This window comes from Camellia sinensis, chromosome 1 (genome assembly GCF_055761805.1).
Source record: "Camellia sinensis isolate YWXY chromosome 1, ASM5576180v1, whole genome shotgun sequence".
NCBI lineage: Eukaryota > Viridiplantae > Streptophyta > Magnoliopsida > Ericales > Theaceae > Camellia > Camellia sinensis.
Genome location: NC_138961.1, coordinates 200,600,392 through 200,623,319, shown reverse-complemented (window position 1 = coordinate 200,623,319; position 22,928 = coordinate 200,600,392). Strand labels below are relative to the sequence as shown.

General features: G+C 34.2%; 2 protein-coding genes and 1 non-coding gene across 5 annotated transcripts; all 3 read right to left on the bottom strand.

The window, feature by feature from the left end:
• Positions 1-337: 337 nt before the first annotated feature.
• TRNAK-CUU (transfer RNA lysine (anticodon CUU)) lies at positions 338-410 on the bottom strand. The gene has a single exon. It is a non-coding gene; the product is annotated as a tRNA-Lys (tRNA).
• Positions 411-2,344: 1,934 nt separating this feature from the next.
• LOC114296014 (uncharacterized) lies at positions 2,345-11,412 on the bottom strand. The gene is made up of 5 exons (XM_028240301.2): positions 9,206-11,412; positions 6,146-6,315; positions 4,777-4,840; positions 2,903-2,972; positions 2,345-2,807 (listed from the first exon to the last, which is right to left on the bottom strand). Exons 1-5 carry the CDS (start codon positions 9,399-9,401, stop codon positions 2,687-2,689), a joined length of 621 nt encoding a protein of 206 aa, XP_028096102.2. The 5' UTR covers positions 9,402-11,412; the 3' UTR covers positions 2,345-2,686.
• Positions 11,413-11,834: 422 nt separating this feature from the next.
• On the bottom strand, positions 11,835-21,698 carry LOC114296031 (transmembrane and coiled-coil domain-containing protein STS1). 3 transcript variants are annotated; one of them, XM_082892696.1, is made up of 16 exons: positions 21,549-21,698; positions 20,950-21,239; positions 20,132-20,213; positions 18,818-19,312; positions 17,356-17,524; positions 17,092-17,244; positions 16,571-16,668; positions 16,241-16,332; positions 14,907-14,977; positions 14,676-14,811; positions 13,618-13,677; positions 13,454-13,536; positions 13,287-13,363; positions 13,085-13,155; positions 12,594-12,651; positions 11,835-12,488 (listed from the first exon to the last, which is right to left on the bottom strand). In XM_082892696.1, the coding sequence occupies exons 2-16, from the start codon at positions 21,171-21,173 to the stop codon at positions 12,366-12,368; spliced, it is 1,992 nt and encodes a 663-aa protein (XP_082748822.1). In that variant the 5' UTR covers positions 21,174-21,239; positions 21,549-21,698; the 3' UTR covers positions 11,835-12,365. The 3 variants fall into 3 exon arrangements, with proteins under 3 accessions (XP_082748822.1, XP_082748829.1, XP_028096118.1); XM_082892703.1 differs by having other exon boundaries at positions 20,950-21,173; XM_028240317.2 differs by lacking the exon at positions 21,549-21,698 and having other exon boundaries at positions 20,950-21,368.
• Positions 21,699-22,928: the final 1,230 nt, after the last annotated feature.

Below are 22,928 nucleotides of genomic sequence, written 5' to 3'. Positions count from 1 at the left end.
TAAGCTTGCTGAATGTTAGCTCACTTTGGCTTGAACTTGGACGTGTCAACTTGTCATTTATCAACACCTTGTTCAAAAAATGATTAATCCATCAACTCACAACAATCCAAACTGCGTCAATCAATTTTTGCAGTTGAGCGGTTTGGATGATAAAAATTGACGGGTCAATGAGTTTTCAAGTTAAAATTTATTAAATTGCCCATATATACAAAATTACATTGCACTCGTCTACATACAATCTCATTGTTTTGTAAATTTAAACGTTTGAAAAAAAACATAAAAGATATTTAAGAACACGCACTTTTGGAAAAAAATAAAAGAAAACACACTCCTCAAGCGCCCACCGTGGGGCTCGAACCCACGACCACAAGGTTAAGAGCCTTGCGCTCTACCAACTGAGCTAGACGGGCTTGATGTGCTCCTCTCCTATAATAATTAATTATGAAAACAATATGGTTTTTTAAAATCAATTCCCAATAATTCAATTCCATGCAATATATTGGAGCGTCATGACATTGAAAATTCCAATCAAAAAAAAAAATAGAGACAAAATTTTTGTACATGGGATCCACCATTTTGTTTTGGGGTTAATTTCAATTTTATCCTATAAATTATTGTCATTTTTTTATTCCAATCTTGAACTATTAATTTCGTCTATTTATTTTTTTAATTTTTTAATTACAGTTTATATTGTCCAATTGGAGATTGCCTGTTAAAATCAGTAATCATTAAAGCCAAACTTAATGGAGCAAAAAATAATTTTACAATCTGACTAACCTAAATCATACGATTAAACTCTCATCTTCTTACTCATACTGTAGTAGAAAACTTAAATTTTACAACCATATATTCATATTCATATTCTTCTCCATCCTTATTTCAAAATACAGTGAAAAAAAACAAATAGATTGTATTGTATAGTTTAAGTTGTTTGAATTTTAAAATGACTTTTTTGCCCATCAAATTAGGATTTAACTGTTAGTGACTTTGACAGATTATCTCCAATTAGACCATATGAATTGAAATAAAAAACTTTAGCAACTAAACAAACAAAATTAATAGTTTAAGGATGAAATAGAAAAAAAAAATGATGATAGTTTAAAAAATAACAGTAAACCTAACCCTTTGTTGTTATATTTGTGTCCCATTATAAAAATAATCTATTCTTGTAGATTTAGGCCAAGTTTGGCTACTTCAAAAAAAGTCAAAAAGTCAAAAAGTTACTCAAAAAGTTAAAAAGTTAACACTATTCACCAAAAGTCAACAATTACGGCTGCACAACTCCCAATTCAAATTTTTCCCTACAAATCAATTTTTACAATTTTTTATTACACATTTTTCAATAAAAAGTCAAAAAGTTAACCCAAACATCCATATTTTCAACCTCAACTTTTTAGTCTAAAAAGACAAAAAGTGCACTTTTTTAATCTTCCCAAACTTGGCCTTACTCTGTACAAAAATGCTACTTGCCTCCCAAAAAGTAATCAATTTCAAATTCTTGATAATTTTCTACATAAGTAGCATTAATGCATTATTTAAGATGTTTATTCAAGTAATATTTTATCTCCTCTTATCTCACGTTTATTAATGATAGTGTTTTTACTAGAGAGGGATTGGCTTTTTGCCAATACAAATGACCTTGACCTTGACCTTGCCATGTTTAAGACGTTAACAATTAAATTCACATCACACATTAAATATTTAATTAGTTTCTCTCATTATCTTGTTATTATAGTTGATTTTATTATAGGTTGACTTGGGCAAAGCAAGGGCACTACGATCTTTTCTTTAGGCCCAATAACATCCACCCACTAGCTCAAGAAAAGACAAAATGATATATACATCTCTGCATCATACCCACGTGGATGTAGATATTGAGCAATGCAATGGCATGTACAAGATTACGAACAAAAGCCAATGTTGAGTGAAAAATGTTTTATCAAATGAAATGTCTCGTATTGATATGAAATTTACACTTCCGTAAATTTCATATAAATTTCACCTCATGCGAAATATTTAACAAAATATTTAAAATTTTTAATATTACTCAAATTGAATAATATGTTATTAATTGAGCTTGAATCCAATCTTAAACTTGACTCAAATATATAATTGAACGAGTTTTAACGAATCAAATTAAAGTCATTTTACAAATAGCTCACTTTATTTGCAACTGGTAGCCAGAGAAATTTTCAAAAAAACCAAAATAAAATGAATAGTTGTCTCCTTTAATAGCTGCCAGAAAATTTTCAACCACACCATCAATTTTATTATATTTTTCTTACCTCAATTGATTGAACCATCTTCATAATAATATAAAAACCAATCACTCTGTACAGAAACGAGATCGTAATAGCACAGTTGGCATTTCTATTTCATTAAAATAAAAATAAAAAAAGCTTATATCAGTAATTGTACAGAAGAACAAGACTCTCCCTCCCACCAAGCTTTCAGATGCCTACACAAATACCAACATAGGTATGTTAAAAAAAGTAGTGCAATATTAAACAGAATGAAAATGTCCCCTCTCTACCCTTTCCAATTGAGCAATCGGTTCAGTGTGCTGAACCGAAAGGACAAGAGGGAGGAGTGTTTGTGGTCTAAAGGAATGCATAATTAGGTCAAAGCCGGGTCTTGTTTCTCTTGCTTATTTTCTCCGTACTCTCATACCGCGAGATTAGCAATCTTACTTTGGTCGCCTCCGGTATGGATATAAAATGTCGTCAAGGCGCTCTTTCATTTGATTGCCTACTCTACGCAGGTTCTTCGCCACCCCCATTGCAACCACGGTCGCATTTCTAGAAAATCTGCACTTTTAACAAAATAATGCAAATTCAAGCTCTGTGGGAGTTAACTATAATATTGAATTCCAACAGATTGAAAAATCAAATCATCAACTTGCCTGCCCAAGAACTCATCCCCTACAGAATGAGCAGGTTTATGTGTTCGAGGCTGTGGAAATCCACGAGTATCTTTCAAGAATGAAACACACCATATATTAGTTTGATGGTAACTAATGAAGCACAAGCCACACAACATTCCAGATAACAAATTCAAATCATCAAATAAAATGACCACAGAGAATTTCATATGAAATTAGGAAACAAGCCTACCAATTAGACGATTAAAAAGATAAATCCATTTTATGTATATATCCAACAGCTAAATAAAATAGATACGTAGATAGGCTACTCTACATACCCACCAGAGAGTATTGCCCCTTAGCAGTGTTAGCACCCACAGCGCATTTGCAAGGAACCCCACCACACCTACGTCGGGGCCAAAGTTAAGGCCCCTACGTGCTCTGGGCGCTAAAAAGTATGTTTAACCCCAACAAGGGACTATGGAGACCCGAACCCAGACTTTAAGCAAGGAATTCGAAGGTCTTACCACTGAACCAACCCCCTTTTATGTATATATATTAAACTATGGCTTAAGCACAAGATAAAAAGAGATGCCTAGACACAGTAATGCCTTTATTTCACCTCAGTAATAACTATTTCCTGACATTTTGTCCATCTAATGTAATTGCAAGTCAAACTGTCCACCATTGTCAATATAATTGCTCCAAACTAAGCTTCCCAACTTTCATTTCACATTTTAAAGGAATATAACATTTCTGCATTTGACTTGGTATTCAAAGAAGTACTTCATTTCATCTGTCCTCTCTATTTAGGCCAAGTTTGGGAACACCCCAAAAAGCCAAAAAGCCAAAAAGTTACTCAAAAAGTTAAAAAGTTATCACTATTTATCAAAAGTCAACAATTACGGCTGCACAACTCCCAATTCTAATTTTCTCCTACAAATCAATTTTTACAATTTTTTATTACACATTTTTTCATAAAAAGTCAAAAAGTTAACCCAAACATTCATATTTTCAACCTCAACTTTTTAGTCTAAAAAGACAAAAAGTGCACTTATTTAGTCTTCCCAAACTTGGCCTTAATTGTAAGGTCAGAGATAAATTTTCAGTGTTCCTATATTCTCAAATCTTATATATTTTTACCTACATTAATTTTCATCTGACCTTAACTTTTTGGCTCTGCTCAAAAAGGACAGCCCAATCACCAGTCAAAGGCTGTCAATGCATGTGTTGCAGAAATCGTAGAGTGAGACCAGTTTATGCCTAGAGAGTGGGGTTTTATTGCCAATTAATCATTTAAGTTCAGTTCAATATGTCAATTAATATAATTAAATTAATCACAACGGCAACCAAACAAATAGCAATAAGTTACCTAAACCAAACCAAACCAAGTCTTAAGTCCAATCAAATGAGGTCAGTTGTACGAATCCTTCTTCTCTACTTGGCTCTATCTAAAGCCATTTCGCTAATCAAATTAAGGAGATTTATATCTCTATTTACTACACTAGGTTTATCCCTTCTCCTAACACTACTATCTACCGTTATTGTATCACATCTCTCTACTACTGCCTCTGTTAGTCTCCTTTATATATGACCAAACCATTTCAATCTATTCTTTCTCAACTTATGTTCTATCGGTATTACTCCAACCCATTCTTAAATATACTCATTCCTAACTCGGTGTTTTCTAGTCTTGCCGCACATCCACCTTAGTATTCTCATCTCAGCAATAAGTTACCTACCCCCCCAATAAAAAAATAAAAAAAACAAATTGCAATAAGTAAACACAATGTAACAACCTACCTACGTGAAAAATGCTCGAGAACAAGGGAAAAACCAACGACACACCTAGCCGGTCAAAATACTCCATCTTCATTGAACCAAAATCATAAATTTACATCTTAATAAATTACCTTCTTTGGTATGAACATGAGCCGGAACAGGGTCAGCAGTATTAACTCTTCTGTCTACCAAAACCTGCATGAAGACTTAATTATGTCAGTGAGATAACATCTATAAAACAAGCAGGCAAAGTACAGAATTAGATAGATAATCTAAAACCTAGACATTTGGCACCTTTTTTTTGTCATAAGCAAATAAAATTGTATTAGAGAACATGTCAAAGGGGCAACACCTTGTAGGGGGGGGGGGGGGGGGGGTGGGGGGGGAGGATGGGGGTGTTGTTTGTTGGTTTCCAATCTAGGCCTGTGTTTTGCTTCAATTTTTTCACCAGCTTCAAAAAAGCTTTCTTGCTCAAAATCTATACTCAGTTGCGGCTTCCTCGCCAACCCATCCACAACAGTCCAACAAACCCATTAGTCTTACCTGCGGCCACTCCTTGATGCCTGCTAACTAATCCTTCTCCTCTCTACATCTCTACAATTTCCCCCCAACTTGCTTCTCTTCTCCTCTATCTCAACCCCCACTACTTCCACCAACCACCTTCTACATAACAGTGCCCCATCCCCAACGTACAAGACCTATGGCGATTCACCCGAAGTCTCCAATCTCTCTCTTTCCCAGCAGCCTAACCCACCCATTACACAATCACCTTCCCTCTCTTTACTAAATCTATCCTTCCCTCTACCCTTCTCTCCCATTTTTTTTTTTTTTTGTTTTTGATTGGCACTGCAGTGTCCGGATCATATACCCTTCTCTCCATTTCAACACCCACCACCTCCATAACAAGCCCTCACTCCTCACTTCTCCTCCTTCCTATTCTGCTCCCCTAAAACCACACCTGCTCCATGAAACCCAAAACTTGGACACCGCTGGAATTTAACATCCAACAATCTCATCATCATACATGACACCTCACTTGGCTGGAGTTGAAAGTTGTGCACATAACACTATCAATACTATCCTACTATTTGCACCAAATATTCAAAATATATATGCTTTATGTAATAAAAAAATATATACTCATGGTTGGATTAAGTTACTTTGACGAATTCCCAAATGATCAATATGCAATAAGCATCACATCTCTCTAATAACAAATTAATAAATAATGATAATTGACAGGAGAAACATCGCACAAACTGACATAATAACATTGAAATGTATATGCTTTCATTGGTTTTTGATAGATCAAATAATAACCTAATGCAAATTGACAGAACCAAAATAACATGATAAATAAATAAATTTTAAAAAAAAGTAGAGAATTTCGAGTAGATAACCTCAAGTCCAACAACACAAACTGACATAATAACATTGACAGAACCAAAAAAAAAAAAAAAAAAAACATGAAGTAGAAGAAGAGAATTTCGAGTTGATAACCTCAAGTCCAACACACACTGGCAGTTCTGTTTGTGTCTCTTTCACGTCCGCTGAAGAAACTTTTCCATTTGAGTACACAGAGTAACCAACACAAGCATATTTGAAATCTGCAAAGCTTCTACCATCTCTAGAAGCTTCCATCTCAGATTCTCCAACAATGTAGTGTGGTGCTAATCATCAAAAGGGAAAATCATTTTCCATCCATAGTTGCAATGCAAACATCTCAACCACCAAACATATGCCATGTAGCACCAAGAGAAGAAGAGGACAATAAGAAAGAGGACTAGGAACACAATCCCCAGACAAATATCTCAATTAATCATATGATCAAATCATATTATATCAAGTCTAGGATGATAAAACCATTACATAAGGTACATACCCCACCCCCCACCCCACACACACAAAGAAACAAATACTAAGAAATAAAGTTCTAACCAAAATTAACTTCCCAAGTAAATAAAAACCTGATCTTCAATTATTCCAGTATGTAGTAAACCAATACGAAATGCATTGTCCAATCCAAAGAAGTGCCATATCCATATCAGACACACGGACACTTCGGAGACGAGTGGACACCTCGGAGACACATATAAGCTGTGTTACATGGACTTTTCTATTTCTCCCATATTACCCTTGTCTACCGGATATAACATGGGTAAAGGTATGAGATATGTGTCTGACACTAGTACCTAATTTAGACACTAGGATCCTTTAATTTGTTACAATATATGAGAAGAAAAAACTCACATTTGTTAGTAAAGCAATATTTTTAGCCTCTCGCATAAATTAGATATAGAAATTTTATATTTTTTTCTGAATCCTATTCAATATCAAGTATATTTCTATATAATTTACAACGTTTCATTTGAGAATATTACATAATGTGTATATGACGTGTCCCCCGCACTCATATCTAATTTTCGATACGTATCCCAAGATTCTAATATTTAAATTTATGAAAGTCTAACGTTTGGATATACATCCACACCCGATGGTCGTACCTGAGTCTATGTAATATAGCGTATATGACACACAACATGGCGTGTCCCCTTATTTAATTAATTTATTTTTACGAGACACATTGTGGACACTTCGGGGACACACTAGGAACATGTCAAAGTTGTCTTTACCCCTATTTTATTTAGTACTTTTGATGAATGTTGAATGTCAAATGTCAAATGTTGAATGTTTTATTATTTTTTTCTTAAATTTAAATACTTAATGGATCATCTAAAAAAAAATAAGACATAAACTGTTAGTGTTAATTTAAAAGTGTTTTAAAAATATATATATATATAAAATTAGAGTTAGTTTTGTTAATATTGATTGGTTATGGATATAATATTAATCTAGATAGCAAATAAAAATATATGAAAATATATTTTATTGCCGTGTCTCCATCATGTTAGTGTCCCCATTTTTTAAATCGCCGTATCCCGTGTCTGTGTCCACATCTGTATCCATGTCCATGCTTCTTAGATCTATATCATAAGACATGAGTCCCTAACAATTTAGTGCCAGAAATATAGAACCTAATGAATATTTTAATGGAAATGAGACATATCATTCCTGTTTAAAAGGTAAAGGTATAGAAGCAAAAACTTTTTCCCTCCCGAAGTTTGGCAGATCTGAAGCCAGTCAAGTTACTTGCAGTCGATGACAAATTTTCACATAAGAATCAAAAGCAAGAAACCAAATTCAAAGCAGCCAAGAATCTTAAATATCAAATTATCAACTATAAACAGCATTATTATCTCACGTACTAGGTGTGTGTGATGTACTGATTGTGTAAAAAGAGACAAGGGGAAGAGGTGAACGTCTCTACACTCAGACTAATACATGAAGAATTTTAAGATTTTTTGGGGGTTAATTAAAAGTGTATTAAAGAAAGTGGTGACAAAGAGGCACAACCCTAGTAAAAATGGTACAAAATAAAATTGAAGAAGAAAATAGAAAACAAAACAAAAAAAGGGATGTTGTGAGACAACACTATCTCTCTTTGACTATCCACTCCCTCTCTCTCACAAACACTCTCCTCAAACTCCCTTAATCTCTCTTTTGTCTTTCTAGAAGTTACCGTTGACCTAGCAGATCAATTGCGTCATCTCTAGAAACAAACCAATTTGCCAAAGTTGGCTAGGAATCACTGGCCAATAAGTTATAAAAGGAGAATTTAGGTCTCCCTTGAGTGTGTTCCATAACCAAGGGATTTGAGCAAGGTGTACTGGCCACATCACTAGTTTTGGAGGCATTTTCTTTGAGTGTGCGTTCGATTGGTGGGTTTTGAGATCTTTGCTTGAGGCCCCCACTCTGTGTGCTTCGTTATGCACATGTGCTTGAGTGTGGTTGCTTCTTGTTTCTTTGCAAGTTTTGTTAGTGTGTTTTCATACAAACATTTGCAACCTCTTTTGGTGCTAATTTGTTACTTTCTCCATATAAGAGCTTCTCCTTATTTCTTTATTTAAGGGTGGCACACCAGGCTCTAATTCAACCTAAATGATCCTATACCATCAATTGTGATGATGGCTCCCTAGTTCTTCAATAGTCCTATCCCATCCCCAAACACAACCTAAATTAATGCAACCCATTTAAATCTGCAAAAAAATGAGCTTTATTTCCATACCCAGACACTAACTAGATAAAACCCTACTTGAAATGAACTCTATACATAATTGTACAAATTGCAGTCAATTCAACAGGCAAAAACCATCAAATGAAACCAGAAACCATCATGACAAAAAAGAATTTACTCAAACATAAACTGCAGGATCCGAATATCAAAGATGTAGAATAACATTAGGGCGCATAAAGGTGACAAACAACATTAATTAGAAACAAAAAAGTTGTGAACTGTTGTTTGATATAGCCAAAGAGATTCAAGATTGAGCAGATGAACCAACCCATGTCCTCCACAAAGTGGCGATCTTTGACAAATAAATGAGCAATTCGCATAAAAATAGCACAAATTAGGAGAATTGAATTGATTGAAGGTGCAAAGAAATTGAATAAAAACGATCATCAGATAGATACAGAAACAGAAAGAGGGGAGAGAGAGACCTTGGGGGAGGGAACGAGTGATGCCGACGCAGAGAGGGTTGCGAGCATTGGATTTGAAAGAGGATGAGTAATACAGACATCCCTTGCATGACTTTGCCTTCTTCTTCTTCGGATTTTCACTGTTGCTGTTGCTGTTGCTGTTGTTTTTAGGGCTTTCTTTATCTTCTCCATTTTCTTTACCCATCTCCTCCCCCATTTCTCTCTCTCTCTCTCTCTCTCGACGGATGGTATGATGGGCTTGATGATTTTGTTCCAACGTGTTGTATTGTACAGAGCAAAGTGAGCGCGATACGAAACTCCAAGGCCGCAGCACCAACTCGTTGCCGTCTGCTCGGGATGATCATGCCTTGTTTTTCTTTTTCTTTTTCTTTTATTTATTTTCGTTGATGATGGCTTTATTTTAGCTTTTCAAATAAAGGGCTGTTATCAACACTTCATTAATTATTTTTAATTTTTCTTATTATAATAATAATTTTAAATAAAATTACTAAAAATTGATATTTTTGGACATTTCATCTCATAATTAAGTTCACACACCAACTATATCATGAGTTAAAGTTTATGAGAGCACACATCTCCATCACCACCCATCTATCTTCTCCAAATCGCACCTTCAAAATCTACTTACCCTTAAAATCTTGAAAACTCCTTGGCGGCAATATTCTAGTGACAATGGTGGTAATTATTTGATTACATATACTTTTCTGATAATAATAATGAGTGAAAGTTTTTACAACAACCACAACTCCATGAAACGAGAAGAGTAAAATAATAAAAATTCAGAAGATATTCATAACTTTGATAGTATTTTTAACTCAGAGGAGATTGGTCATATAAAGTTAAGTTTCTTGAAAGAAATAGAAAAAATAATAAAAATTGTTTGTCATTTTTTTGAAACTAAACTCTTGAATATATGACCGAAATTCGTGAACATAGGTTTGAACATTATTTATTTTGTTCGGGAATAGGTAATCGAATATTTTTTTATTTATTTAGGAACAAATAACCGAAATAACAGTAAAAGTAGAAATAGAAGCAAAAGCAAAAGCAAACAAACAAAAGAGGTTGGACCACCCTGGGTGGTCAACCGGTCGGTCAACCATTGGGTGAAATCCTGTCCAATTTTGCTCATATAGAGAGCATACAAGTACAATGAAGCTATGGATGAATGATAGAAAATCAACTAGAGAAACATGAAAGTGGATTGTGTTGTATGCAAAAAGTAGTAGAAAAAAAAATCAAACAGATTGACAAACCTCTTAATGAAGCAGAGAAAAAACTTCTTAATTACTATAATTTTTTCCACTAATTTTGAGAGGTTCCACCGTTATGGGTTTTATTAGGATTTTGGGAGATAGATTTTTTGGTGTGGAGGGTGTGGGGGTTGCGCATTTGAATGGGCGTAATATTTTTATAAAGATAATTTTGATATTATTTATGAGAATAAAATAAATTTTAAGGATTTTATAATTTATAAATAATGTCCAAAGAAATAGAGTGTCCACAATAATTGATGAGTGCTAATAGTAACACTCTTGCAAGAATGTTAAGGATGCTTTTTTATTATTATTATTATTATTATTATTATTATTATTATTATAATTTATTTATCTCGACAATCTGTCCAATTTTATACCAATGGTTCGAGCAAATTGTAAAAAATAGAAACTTTTTAAGTCTTCTTAAGAGTCCAAAGTAAGAAACACAATTTATTTCTGAAAAAAATAAAAATAAAAATTAGTATGGTGAAAAAAACAAAAATTAAAACTGTTTATTATTTTATACAGTATGATTTGTCTTTTTTGAGCCTTTTAATAATATGTTTTTTGGTATTTATTTTTATCAAACAAGTTTCTATACATAAAAAAAAATTAAAAACTACTTGAAAACTCAATAAAAATGATTAAAAAAAATTCTTTTTCTTTTTTTCACATTTAAAATTAAAATTTTACTAGTTAATTATCTTCAAAATTATTAAATTTATAATTTTGATGATTATATACAAAACCTATGAGAGCAAATACCCGCGTAACTGTGAAATTGGCATCTCTATTCTGAAATTTATTAGTACTATTTTTCTTTACTTTCTTATTTGACATTAAATCAGCTAACAACTATTAAAAAACTTTAAACTAAAATCATTCACAGAAGACAAAATAAATAAGTAGTGTGAATATAATTTTCAATAAAAATCACCTATCTTTTTATCCCCTTTTTTTTTCTTGCTTTAAACAAGAGATTGTAATAATCTTTGGTTTCCCGAATTGAATTATGGTAACATTAGTTTTGAGTTACCCCAAGTAAGGTAATTTAATTATTCTGCAAAGGAAAATAATCAAAATAAAGTAACCCTGGTAAGTTAACTAAACACAAAATTCAAAATTAAATAGTCCTATGTTGTCCCCCTATTGGCAAATCAAACATGGTCTTTCATTTACTGTCCACTTTTACATGATCAATCTCATCCTAAACCCCAAACCACACAGAAAACTTGTGTCCCCAATAAAAATGAAAACCTAACTATGTGACACAAAAGAATTTGAATACAAATATTCAAGTAATTTAAACCCCTCAATAGTAGTCAGAAGGGCTAAGTTTTAAGGCATGAAAAAAGAATTTCAGAAAAACATTTACCAGAGAACAAGAATTGATTAGAAGACAGTTCAGTTCATAGTTATGTGCAAACATAGTAAATATCCACGAGCTTCCTAGTAAACTTTTACATCTCTTGATAAAAACAATAATTTAAACGAAAAACAGAAAATACAATGACAAATTCTGGAATAGAAATACATGATACCACTCCTTCAAAAGCTTTCTGACCTTCCCTATATATATATATATATATATTTGTATGGTTTCATTGCATGAGTTTCCCCAGCTGGTAAAAAATATGAACTAACCTTCAATGCTTCCAATCTCAAATGGAGGATTATGATCAAACGAAGATCAAAAGTGGCCGAGAAAAATCTGGCTGAGAAGATTCAAGCTGATCGATTATACCTTCTTTACATTAAACACGCATGACAAGGCTAAAAGTTCTCTCACTCTCGTATCAATTTCTGCTGCTGAGGAATTTGTAAATGGATAAGCAATCTCACTAGAGATTTGAGGCAAGGGAGAGTATAGCTGAACTAGATTCCAATTTCCAAGTACCATTCTAGGGTTTGATGAGAATGCTACTGAAAACAGGATAATAGGCTTCTAGTTCGAGCTGTTCTAGGATCTGTTGGGTAGCCCACAGATAAGAAGAGTGACCCTCAACGAGTCCCGTTACATCAACCTGTGAAACCAAAGCAAAATATATTCCAATTTGAGAAAGAGAAGCACAGCACTGAAAGAGAAAACCATCACTGGTATCAAATTTTGATTGCTAGTAGATACCTACATTCTCAATACCAGGAACATCAACGGGTTGAATTCCAGCTAGGCCTTTAGTAAGTAGGCTGTTCAAGTAAAACAGTTTTGAGTGTTGATACAACTTAAAAGAATTATTTTGCCAATGCCCGTGTAGAAGGACAACTAAGTTGAGACCTAATACATTCTCGCATATGTACATGCTTCTATACATTATCTATGTGCATTGACTGGTAAACGTATACCATATTTAAACAGCTTTTAAGATAGTTTTTGGTTCATTGGAATGAAAGTGGAATGAAATGATCATTCCATTAGAATGTTCATTTTATGTTTAGTTCACTAAAAAAATGATTAAAAAAATATAAAATAAAAAATACATTGCAAATAGAATCATCAGCCACCACTGTAAGTGAATGGTCATTCCGTAGGAAGGCTAAGGAATGAACATTTCATTTCATTCTGCTTTCGTTTTAGTGAACAAAACATAGCTTAAGACTTCTATTTAGTGTGCTTGCGTACCTAGCACGGAAAGCAAGTCCTAGCATCCAATCATTTGTAGAATATGCATTCACAAACCTCCCAGCTACAACCTGAAAAACAGGAGGGAGGTAACTTCTAAACATAACAGAGGGTTGGGATTGATAAGTACGGAAAAACATCTAAGAAGATGCCTCAAAATAAAAGAACAAGAAAACAGGGAGAAAAATATAAATCCAATTACATTTCTAGCTGCTTCCCAGTTCTCATCTTTAATTGCAATGGGTGCTCCAAGAAGAACAACTCTTTCAACAAGTTCAGCTGCCAAATTCAGCAGAAGTACATTAAGATCATCCAAACAAGCCAAAACAATTCATGAAAGAAGGATGCTTTGTGACTGGCACCAGTTACCATTATGGTTAGATTCAGCCAAAACCTCGAGACACTTATAAATCACTCGTGCTCCAAGTGAAAAACCTACGAGGGTCACAGGCCTGAAAATTATGTTAGCAGCCACTAAGAGAATTGGATATAACTGCACAATCAGACGTTTAATTTTGAAAAGCCTCATCTACCTTTGCCCTTGCAATCCTTTCTGTAACGCTTCAGCAAGCAGCATTCCCGCCTTATCAGATCTATGAAATGCCAAAAGATTAACAAGAAATTTCCTAAAAGACGTAAGAGTTGGGATGGAAGAAAGGGAAAACACTGTTCTTCCCGTATGGGACATATTTAGAAGTGAGATCCAACCTACAAATCATATACAATGAAAACCTTTTTCATTCTGCAGCAAGGTAGGGTGGTGAACTTTAGATTTGTCCCAAAGAAATTAAGCTTATAATTTCAGTTTTGTACCCTAAACTACGTCACTTTTCCTATTTCAACCCTAGTAATTTATTTCATCTATTATTTATTATTTAGTCCTTAAAGTTTCTAATTTCAGCTAATATGGTCCAATTGGAGATAGTTGTCCAAATCAGTAACCGTTAAAGCCTAATTTGAAGGGCAAAAGGGTCATTTCAAAATTTGAGCAACTTAATTCATACAACCAAACACTCATTTTTTATTCACCAATTTTAAATGAAGGGTAGAGAAGAAGATGGGTGTTTGGTTGTACAGTGTAAACTGTCTAATATAATGTGAGTAAGAAGATGAGAATTTGGTTATATGATTTCGGTTGTTGAAATTATAAAATTACCCTTTTGCCATTGAGCTAGGTTTCCATGATTTAAACGGACTATCTCCAATTGGACCATATGACTAAAATTAGAAACTTTAGAGACTAGATAAATGAAATTTATATTTTCGAGATGAAATAGAAAAATGACAATAGTTATGGGGATAAAGAAAAATAAACCCAAGAATTTAATGAATGAAGTAAATTTTCCTAACAGACAAGAAGTGACAACCTTCAAATTACCATTGCGAGCAATCTTACCACCTTTCTCATTCACCTTCACCATAAAAACGTTTTTTTATATTGAAATCAAATTCAAGATATATAACCTTCTTTTTCAATACAACTGTACAACTGAATAACTACAGATCGTATGAAATTAACCTAGAGCCTAGAGAACAGTTTCTTCCCTTATTCTTTCAGTCTTCCCCTTACTGTCAAAGTGACAAGACAAACCTGTCCACAGCAATTGACCATTTGCTGTCAATAAAATCAGTAGCGGCAAGTAATGTTGCTGGCCAAGCCAATGCTGTCAGAAGTGCGCTTAATACAGTCATCATGGCACCTGTTCTCATCAACTCCATTGCAACTCCTGCAGCAAGTAGCAGCAACGCCAACATTATACACTGGCCATCACAGCATAGCTAATTTTTAACTAGAGCAACTACAAGGCTGTGATCAAGTTACTTGAAGTAAGCCAGTCCTGAATTGCAGTGCTTACAGCAATCAAATTCTTGGACTCCCACTGCAGTGCATACCTAAAGAAATGTCAGGATGTAAGAAATATGAAAGAAATAATTGTTTATTCTAGGCTCCACAACATGCAAGTTCTATTTGCAAAGCAAAACCAGACAACATGAAAACCAAAACCAGACAGAAGGAAAATATGAAACAAAATAAGCAACTTCATGAAGCTGAGCCTCCCACGAAGAGCACGCAATACAAAAAGAGAGAGAACCACCACCCCTCAAATTCTTGTATACCCAAATTGCATGACATAAGCCTGTTTGGTGTAGCATTTTGCAAGCTGAAAGCTTATAATCAAAAAACACAAGCTAAAAGCACCCCTCCTCAACTTCGAAACAATCAACTTTATTTAAGTTATTTCTGCCCAACAAGTTGTAAGCAGAAGCTACACCAGACATTCTAGCACAAACTCCCAAAGCAGCCTCAGCTTAACACTACTCCCACCCTTGATTAACTAGACCATAGGCACCAAAGACATTGTTAAAAAAAACCCTTAGCTTCGACAGTTACTAGCTTCAAATTTAAGGGCAAACCTCTATATGTGAGTGTGGTTTTAAGGGAAACGAGAGTAACATTATTTCATGTCCTATTAACCCTACAGTATTTGAAATGTTAATAGATATGACTTGATTTTTTTGTTTAGATTAATAGAAGAATTTAGATGGGGATACATGGCCCATATATTACCAAGTAATAACACAAATCTTCTAAAGGACAGCAGAAGGTATGGAAGACCCTTCAATGAGATATAAGCCACCATTGATCTATCAGCAAAGATGAATTATGGACTCAATTGGACTCCAAGAAGCGCAAGCCAACAACCAGATTGAGGAGAAAAAAAACAAAAAAAAAAAAGAACTCACCTCTTCAGCTGATCTCTAGTCTTGAGCTACTTACATTCTATACAATAATAAATCAAAGACTGTTTAACATAAAGAAACAAAAGAAAATATACACATTACAACAATGCAGAAATATTTTGTTCCGCATTACAGTCAAAAAATTCTGTACAGCCTGTCTACTTTTCAAAGATTAAATTTTAATCTTGTCCAGAAGATGTAACATGCAGGACCAGCCAATAATAAAAATCAGATGATATACTAATCAATCACGCACAGGCAATGAACAGAAATAAACACAAATGCCAGGAAAAGGTCATATATGGGTTACCACATTAATTTTTCCAGAAATAAATGCTCCAAATGGAGATATGCGTAACGAAGTAACTAGCAAGAGTTTCCAACGTTAAGGAAGGTGCCAAATATGTGGTATACCTTTCTAAGTTATCGTGTTGCCCTTCCCAAGGCTTTACAAAATCTTCCTCCTCAAAAACGAATCCTGAGACGAAGATCTCAACAGCAAGTCGCTGACAAAATTTTTTTAATGAGAATAGGACATTGAATCCATATTTATTCTAATAGAAGCATTTATGTATGAGAAATGAAAAAAAAAATAAAAAAATATAGAAGTATGACAGAATAACTGGAAAGATTACAAGATTTGGAAGAGCCAGTTTTCTTTTTTCTTTTTTTTTCTTTTCTTTTTTGTTTGGGGGGAGCCAGCAAGAGGCATCTAAATTGGAAAATGGAAGCCAAAATACTCACACCTTGGTTGTGGTTTTCCCCAATAGATTTGAACTCAAATTCATCAACACTTCCAGTTCTCCTAGCCATTTTACTCCCCGTAAGTCCAGCTCCAGCAGCTGGTTTGATCAAAGTATTAGCACAAAGGCTCATGTTGTATTAAAAAACCTTAAAGCATGAAAACATAACTGTCCCCACCCCCAGCATTCACATACTTCATGTATTAATTTAAACTTATGACAGAAGCAAACACTGCACAAGAAACAGATTTCCCCATTTCATCCATTAATACATTGTTATCTATTAATCAAAGGTAAAACAAAAGTTGTAAAAAAAAAAAAACATAAAACCCAAATTTAAGACCTCTCTATCAAGCTATCAGAATTGTTTGGTAATGCATCCAAATGTTGTATAAATGAACATCCAGTGCAACTATTTGAGATTTGTAAGCAATTTAGCCACACACACACACAGAGGACTCTTTCTATGGTGGATTCTTAAAAATCAATTCCAGAAATGTAGTAATGTAGTAATGTAATCACCTCCAAATGATGCAGCCACCGCAACAGAACCAGCGACGGTTCCTGCAGCACTTGCAGCTGCAGCAAACCCACTTGCTCCTATCACAGGGATGAGAGTGCCCAATGTAGGCGCTAAAGCACCTAAACCTGCAGCAATAGCTGGAGCAGCTAAGCCTGTTGCAGAACAAAACATAAACTAATGGTCAATAACACTCATGTCATAAGAAACTTGTTTGACAACATTTAAAATATTTAAAAACCTAAGAAATACTGAGGATATCATACCTCCAGTAATTGCCAATAAGGTTCCTCCAGTTAATGCAGCAGCTCCTATTATACCTCCACGTTTCCACTTGGCCCAAGTGCTTTTTGGCGATTGGGTTTCTTCTTCCTTCGACTGTTCCTCTTTCGCTAAAGCCATTGCAGAGAAAGCAACCATAGTCTCAATAGCTTCCTGCAAACAGATAATTTCTATTTACGGAGGGTACAAATCTGAAGTTGAAAGAAAGAAAGAAAATATAAAGAGTAAGGGGATTTCACAAATAATGCTTGATTCCATGTGCACAAAGGCTAGCCAGTATTTTGGCCAGGATCCAACCACTTCAACTACTGCAGTACCATCTAGATGTATGATATGTGATAGTGAGAAAATCTGGGAGGCTGTTAGAGGTGTTAATCCCAGCCTTCCCCACTCCCAACCAAAAGAGGAAAGAAAAGAGAAAAACAACCGCACCCTTTATATTATAAATCTATGGACCCCACCACTTTCCTCATTAATATATATATATATATATATATATTAGAGGGAAGAGAAACAAAATCAATACAGTAATCAAGTCCCTTCTGATAAGTTGGGTGACTTGGAAGGAAATGAAACCCTAACATGTTTAGAAAGTTAAACAAATGTGCTATCCTGTGCCTCCTTTCTATGACATTTTGAGGAGAACTTCCAAGACTTCCCCAACTTTAAGTTTTGATATAGAAACAAAAAATAAATTTAATAGGTAGTGATTGTTAAAGCCTTTCTAGTATATAAAGCACAGATGCTTCTACTACAATGGCTAAAGCATATGCATGATCTCCAAAATTCTGAAGTACCATGTTGAGATCACGTTCATAGCGGCAGACTGTTTCATAAAGTTGAATAGGAAATTGCAATGGGGTAAAAAGTTTCCCATTTTGATAGGATTAGTAAAAATATTCCCTTCAGTTATATCACATTCTTTAAGACTTGTCAAACCCCACATGATTCATTAACAGAAGAAAACAACGAAACAATTTCTTTTAGACTCTTCATGATTGTGATAAAAAGCAATTAAGCAAACATATACAAAATAAAAAATAAAAAATATATATCTAACACAGTATGTCATGCTTCACAATGACACGATGGAGAGGCGACTGAACCACTCCTCCTATTTGCAAACATGTAAAATCAAACTAGTGTGGTCTATTAGATCTCCCCTCAAGATCCTGTGTCATAAAGAGAAAGATGACGATAATTTGCAATGCATCAAACTAATTCATCTTTCCCTTCAGTCTGGTAACATTTAATTTGGACTTTTTCATAAATTGTGTTCATACAAGAAGAACCTTCAAATAAAGATCCATCATATCATTAGATGCTATAAAATCCACATGATGTTGTCCAGTTGTGTGGTGAATAAAGTTACGACAACATATAGGAGAGAATACGTCTAGAGTACAATTGGCAACTCATAAATATTGACTACATGGGTAAACAAACCATTTGGTCCCACTTGATGTCGAACCAGGTTGTTAGCAGCCGCAAAGCTACACGATGTCGAGCATCATAGCCCTTTCTTCGTTGATTGGATTTTTTATTATCTTCAGGTATATCTGCAAGACAAGCTGAAAGAAGTTCATACATAACTGTCACTTTCCTCTGGTGACTAAGCATCGTTACCTCCTCTAAGGGTTTTTCATCCATGTGACTGCCGGACTGATTAGTTGCCTGTTCAATGCTAACTGTATTGCGATCTGACTCTGGTTGAGTTTTAAACTGCATATTTTCCACTTCTGAATCTGATTTTATCTCATTGGAAAATTTCTGCCGACATTCCTGTTCATACTCACGATGCTTTTCGGTCTTAGACTCAATATCAGAAGGAGTTGTTTCCATGCTGCGTGCCATGGCATCAACAGATTTCGACAAGGCAAGTTCCTTATCCGTTATTTCTGAGGAAGTATCACCACTTTCCTCTGAGAGTAATCTCAAGTACTGCGATAAGATGAATAATAATGGTTGTTAACAAAAAATTACTAGAAATTATAACTACGGGGAAAAAATTTCTAAATATTTCATTTTGCATCTATCATTGTGCTCTAAAGTTAATAATGATTGAAACGACCATTGTCACAATCTCTACCGAGATTACTTCAAAATTCATCCATGACACCATCAGCTCACACCAAATGTCTAACCAGCTGAAATGAAAGGATCTAACCTGGAGTGGTGTGACATGAATCCAAAAACTCAAGATGGATCTGTACTAATCACGCAGTTAGATATTAGCATTAAGCTTTGATGCCATGCACATGGTTAAGGATAACCAAAGATCAAAAGTCACATCATTTTCTTAGGCCATCTTATTCAATAAATGTCCATAGCGACAAGTGTTTGGTTCTTTGGTCAGGGAAGTATTGCTGCTTCTATACATCTGTTGTTGACCCTTTTAATTTTTATACCAATCAAAAAAGAAAAAGAAAAGGCAACTAGAAATCAGAAATTAGAAAACCATCACCAATTCAATTTAATTTTAAATACGTCAGGGTGAAAAATGATATTAAACAATAACCTTTCATATTCCAACTTTTAACTGCTGTATTTCTAAAACTTATGGGTCCAAATTTCAAATAGTAACATTACCACAGATATTGGTAGCTAAAATTAGTAACAAAAGGTGGTATGCCCACACCATGTATGCATATATGCAAGATGTGTTCTCCAGTTGACATGAACATATTAAAAGCTGAAGGTCAACGCCTCATGAAGTTATTCTTTTTTACATAAATTGTTGTTTAAAGACACTAAACATACCGCTCCAATATGATGCTTAGCAGGAGAAGAGCCAGCAGTTTCCTCTAGCCCAGTCCACGCCGCACTATCTATCTCTAGGAATCTGTTCTAGACAAAATTGTTATAAAACGTCAATAACCACCCCAAAATGAACAATAAAGTTTAACATTTACCAGGATGCTTAATGCTGATTACACATACATATACACTGGAAGAGCCTGCACAATACGTGTGCAAGTGTGTGCAATTGGAACTGTTGTTGAGATCATGAGCAAGAAGAGAGAGAATCTGGGTAGTATGTAGCAATTTTTGATTGATCAATTTTACGTCTTGTTCCTCAATGTAACAAGGAAAATATGTGGGAAAAATATAGTATTGCTGGGACCTTTTGGGAATCAGAATTGTGCAAGCGTTCACACCGAATGAGTTGTGCGTGCTTTATACAATAGAATTGATAGATAGAATAGATATAAACATGTTAATCTGATATTACTGTAACTTCCAAAAAGTCAAAATACCAAAATGAAAAACAAAAGTCAACTAAACAAAGAAGAATAGCTGTATTAGAATCATTAAGAATCTTAAAGTTCTGGTTCCCAAATAACTAAAACCTAATAATAATCAAATTTTAAGCTTCTTCCCATTTCACACATTTTCACAGCAACCAAACCCGCAACCACTGATACAACAATCAACTAATCAACAAAGCGTAAACTAAAGAACCCAATTGCGCAATTTCCACAATGACGATCATCATCATCATCATCATCATCTAAAATAGCACTTAAATTCATCAATCTTCATAGTTACATATACACATATATGAGTGTATAATTCACCTGAAAATAGGGCGGAGGAGGGAGGAGGATTGGTGGACCCAAAGCTGGGGATCATCGGAAACAGAATCGCTGCTGCTGCCGGTGCTGATTCGCTCGCCGGAAGGGTCATCGTCGGAGGAAGAACCCAGTGGGTGGGTCTGGTGGGTCTGGGCTTGATGCAGGGCCAACCCGAACAGGGCTGCGGCGGCGTACCTCTGCGTCGGCGACAACATTGACGACGACATCTTGACTCGAAATTTAGGAGAAGATGAGATGAGAGAAGACTGAAGTATTGGAATGAGAGAAAAGTACTGAAATGTGTGTGAATTAGGGTTTTGATTTGAATAATAGAGATTGATGAGATTAATAACCATATATGTAAGACTCCATTGATGTACTTAGGTTCCGTTTAGCTCTTTGCTACAAAATAGGCTATTTTAGCCACAAAAAACAAAATATCACATCCAACCCATAATCATTACATTCTTCTCTCACAAAAAAAGTCAAAAAAGTCAAAAAGCCAAAAAGCCCTTCCCAAACCAAACTTTTTAACCCAGGCTAAAATAGCCAAAAAAATTAAAAAGCCAAAAAGCCAACCCACCTCCCAAACGGAGGCTTACTATTCGAATTGTCTCTGCTGGTTGCAGCTGCACCACCGTAAGCGCTACGGACGAAACTACGGGACGGAGATGTACAGACCAACTACGTGACAAACTTTTTTTTATTTTATTTTATTTTTGTAACATGCTTCTTATTCTTAATTACTATTACTAATGATGGTTTCGTTTGGGAAGTGGCTATTTTAGTAAGTTATTTGGCTATTTGACTATTTTAGTGGCTATTTTAGTTTTTGCGTTTGGGAAGATGAGATGATTTTTTAGTTGAGTTATTGTATTAAAAAGTGTGTTGAAATGATGTTTAAATTTAAAATGACAAATTTATCCCTAAAAATATATTTTTTTAAATTGATATCAAGGAGTAAAATGGTAATTTATTTATTGATGGGACAAAGGTTGTAGCTGACAGTGTAGGCACAGCCTACACTGCCGGCTGTGCAGAAAATTATTTTATTTTATTTTTTTTTTTTGAAAAAGGTTGCAACAGTGTTGTTTTTAGGCTAATTTGTCAAAATAGGTTATAATAGCCTTATTTGGTGCTTCCCAAACAGCGCCGATTTAAAACACATAATTTATTCACCGCCAAGAGAGTGAGATTTTATATAATCAATTTTGTAATAAATTAAAAATAGTATATATATATATATATTTTAAACTGAGAAAGTAAGAAGAAGAAGAAGAAAAACAAAATGATAAGAAAGGTACAAAACAGCAACAAAAATAAAAATTTAAGCAAAATGATGTAGACGTTAACTTTTCAAATTAGTGAATTATTAATTGATTTTATTCTTAATATATTACTAAATCAAAAAAATAAATTTAATTTTTAGACTTAAATAGCAATGTTCAAAATTTAATGAGGACTGTGAAACTCAATCATAACCAAATATCATAAATATTGTAATGGAAAGTATATCATCCACTCATATCTCTAACATTTTTATTTTTTTAATTTGCTTAAATAGTTAACATATTCAATTATACCTAAAAATGTTATGCGACACCACATTTGCTCCAGGTGACATAATTATATTATTACAAATTTAGATAAATTATATTTTATCATCTTAAGTTTCACTTTATCTTTTAAATTTTTTTTCCCCATTTTGATCTCTAATACTTTATATTTTTTTCATTTTTGCTTCAACAGGCAATGTCCACCCAATATGTCATCACCCATAAAAGAGAGATGTTCATTTTTGCTTCAACACTTCATTGCACCCACCGTCTCAAAAATTTGACAACTACCATATGTAACCATTGAAGCACTACTTTTTTTCTCAGTTGCCAAATTATAACAATAGCAGCTCCAATAACAAATCATTGGAGATGCTTTAAGAGAACAAAATGTGATTTACACTATAACTTAAATAAACAAAGAAT

What these genes read in the sequence shown, in the direction of transcription:
- LOC114296014 (XM_028240301.2), bottom strand. Translation starts at nt 9,401, where the DNA reads ATGGGGGAGGAGATGGGTAAAGAAAATGGAGAAGATAAAGAAAGCCCT. An exon ending in CACTCGTTCCCTCCCCCAAG is followed by an intron (nt 6,316 to 9,205) that starts GTCTCTCTCTCC and finishes TTTGATGATTAG; the next exon opens with CACCACACTACATTGTTGGA. An exon ending in CAGTGTGTGTTGGACTTGAG is followed by an intron (nt 4,841 to 6,145) that starts GTTATCAACTCG and finishes GTCTTCATGCAG; the next exon opens with GTTTTGGTAGACAGAAGAGT.
- LOC114296031 (XM_028240317.2), bottom strand. Translation starts at nt 21,302, where the DNA reads ATGGTTATTAATCTCATCAATCTCTATTATTCAAATCAAAACCCTAAT. An exon ending in CTTATTGGCAATTACTGGAG is followed by an intron (nt 17,245 to 17,355) that starts GTATGATATCCT and finishes GTTCTGCAACAG; the next exon opens with GCTTAGCTGCTCCAGCTATT. An exon ending in GGGAAAACCACAACCAAGGT is followed by an intron (nt 16,333 to 16,570) that starts GTGAGTATTTTG and finishes AAATTTTGTCAG; the next exon opens with CGACTTGCTGTTGAGATCTT.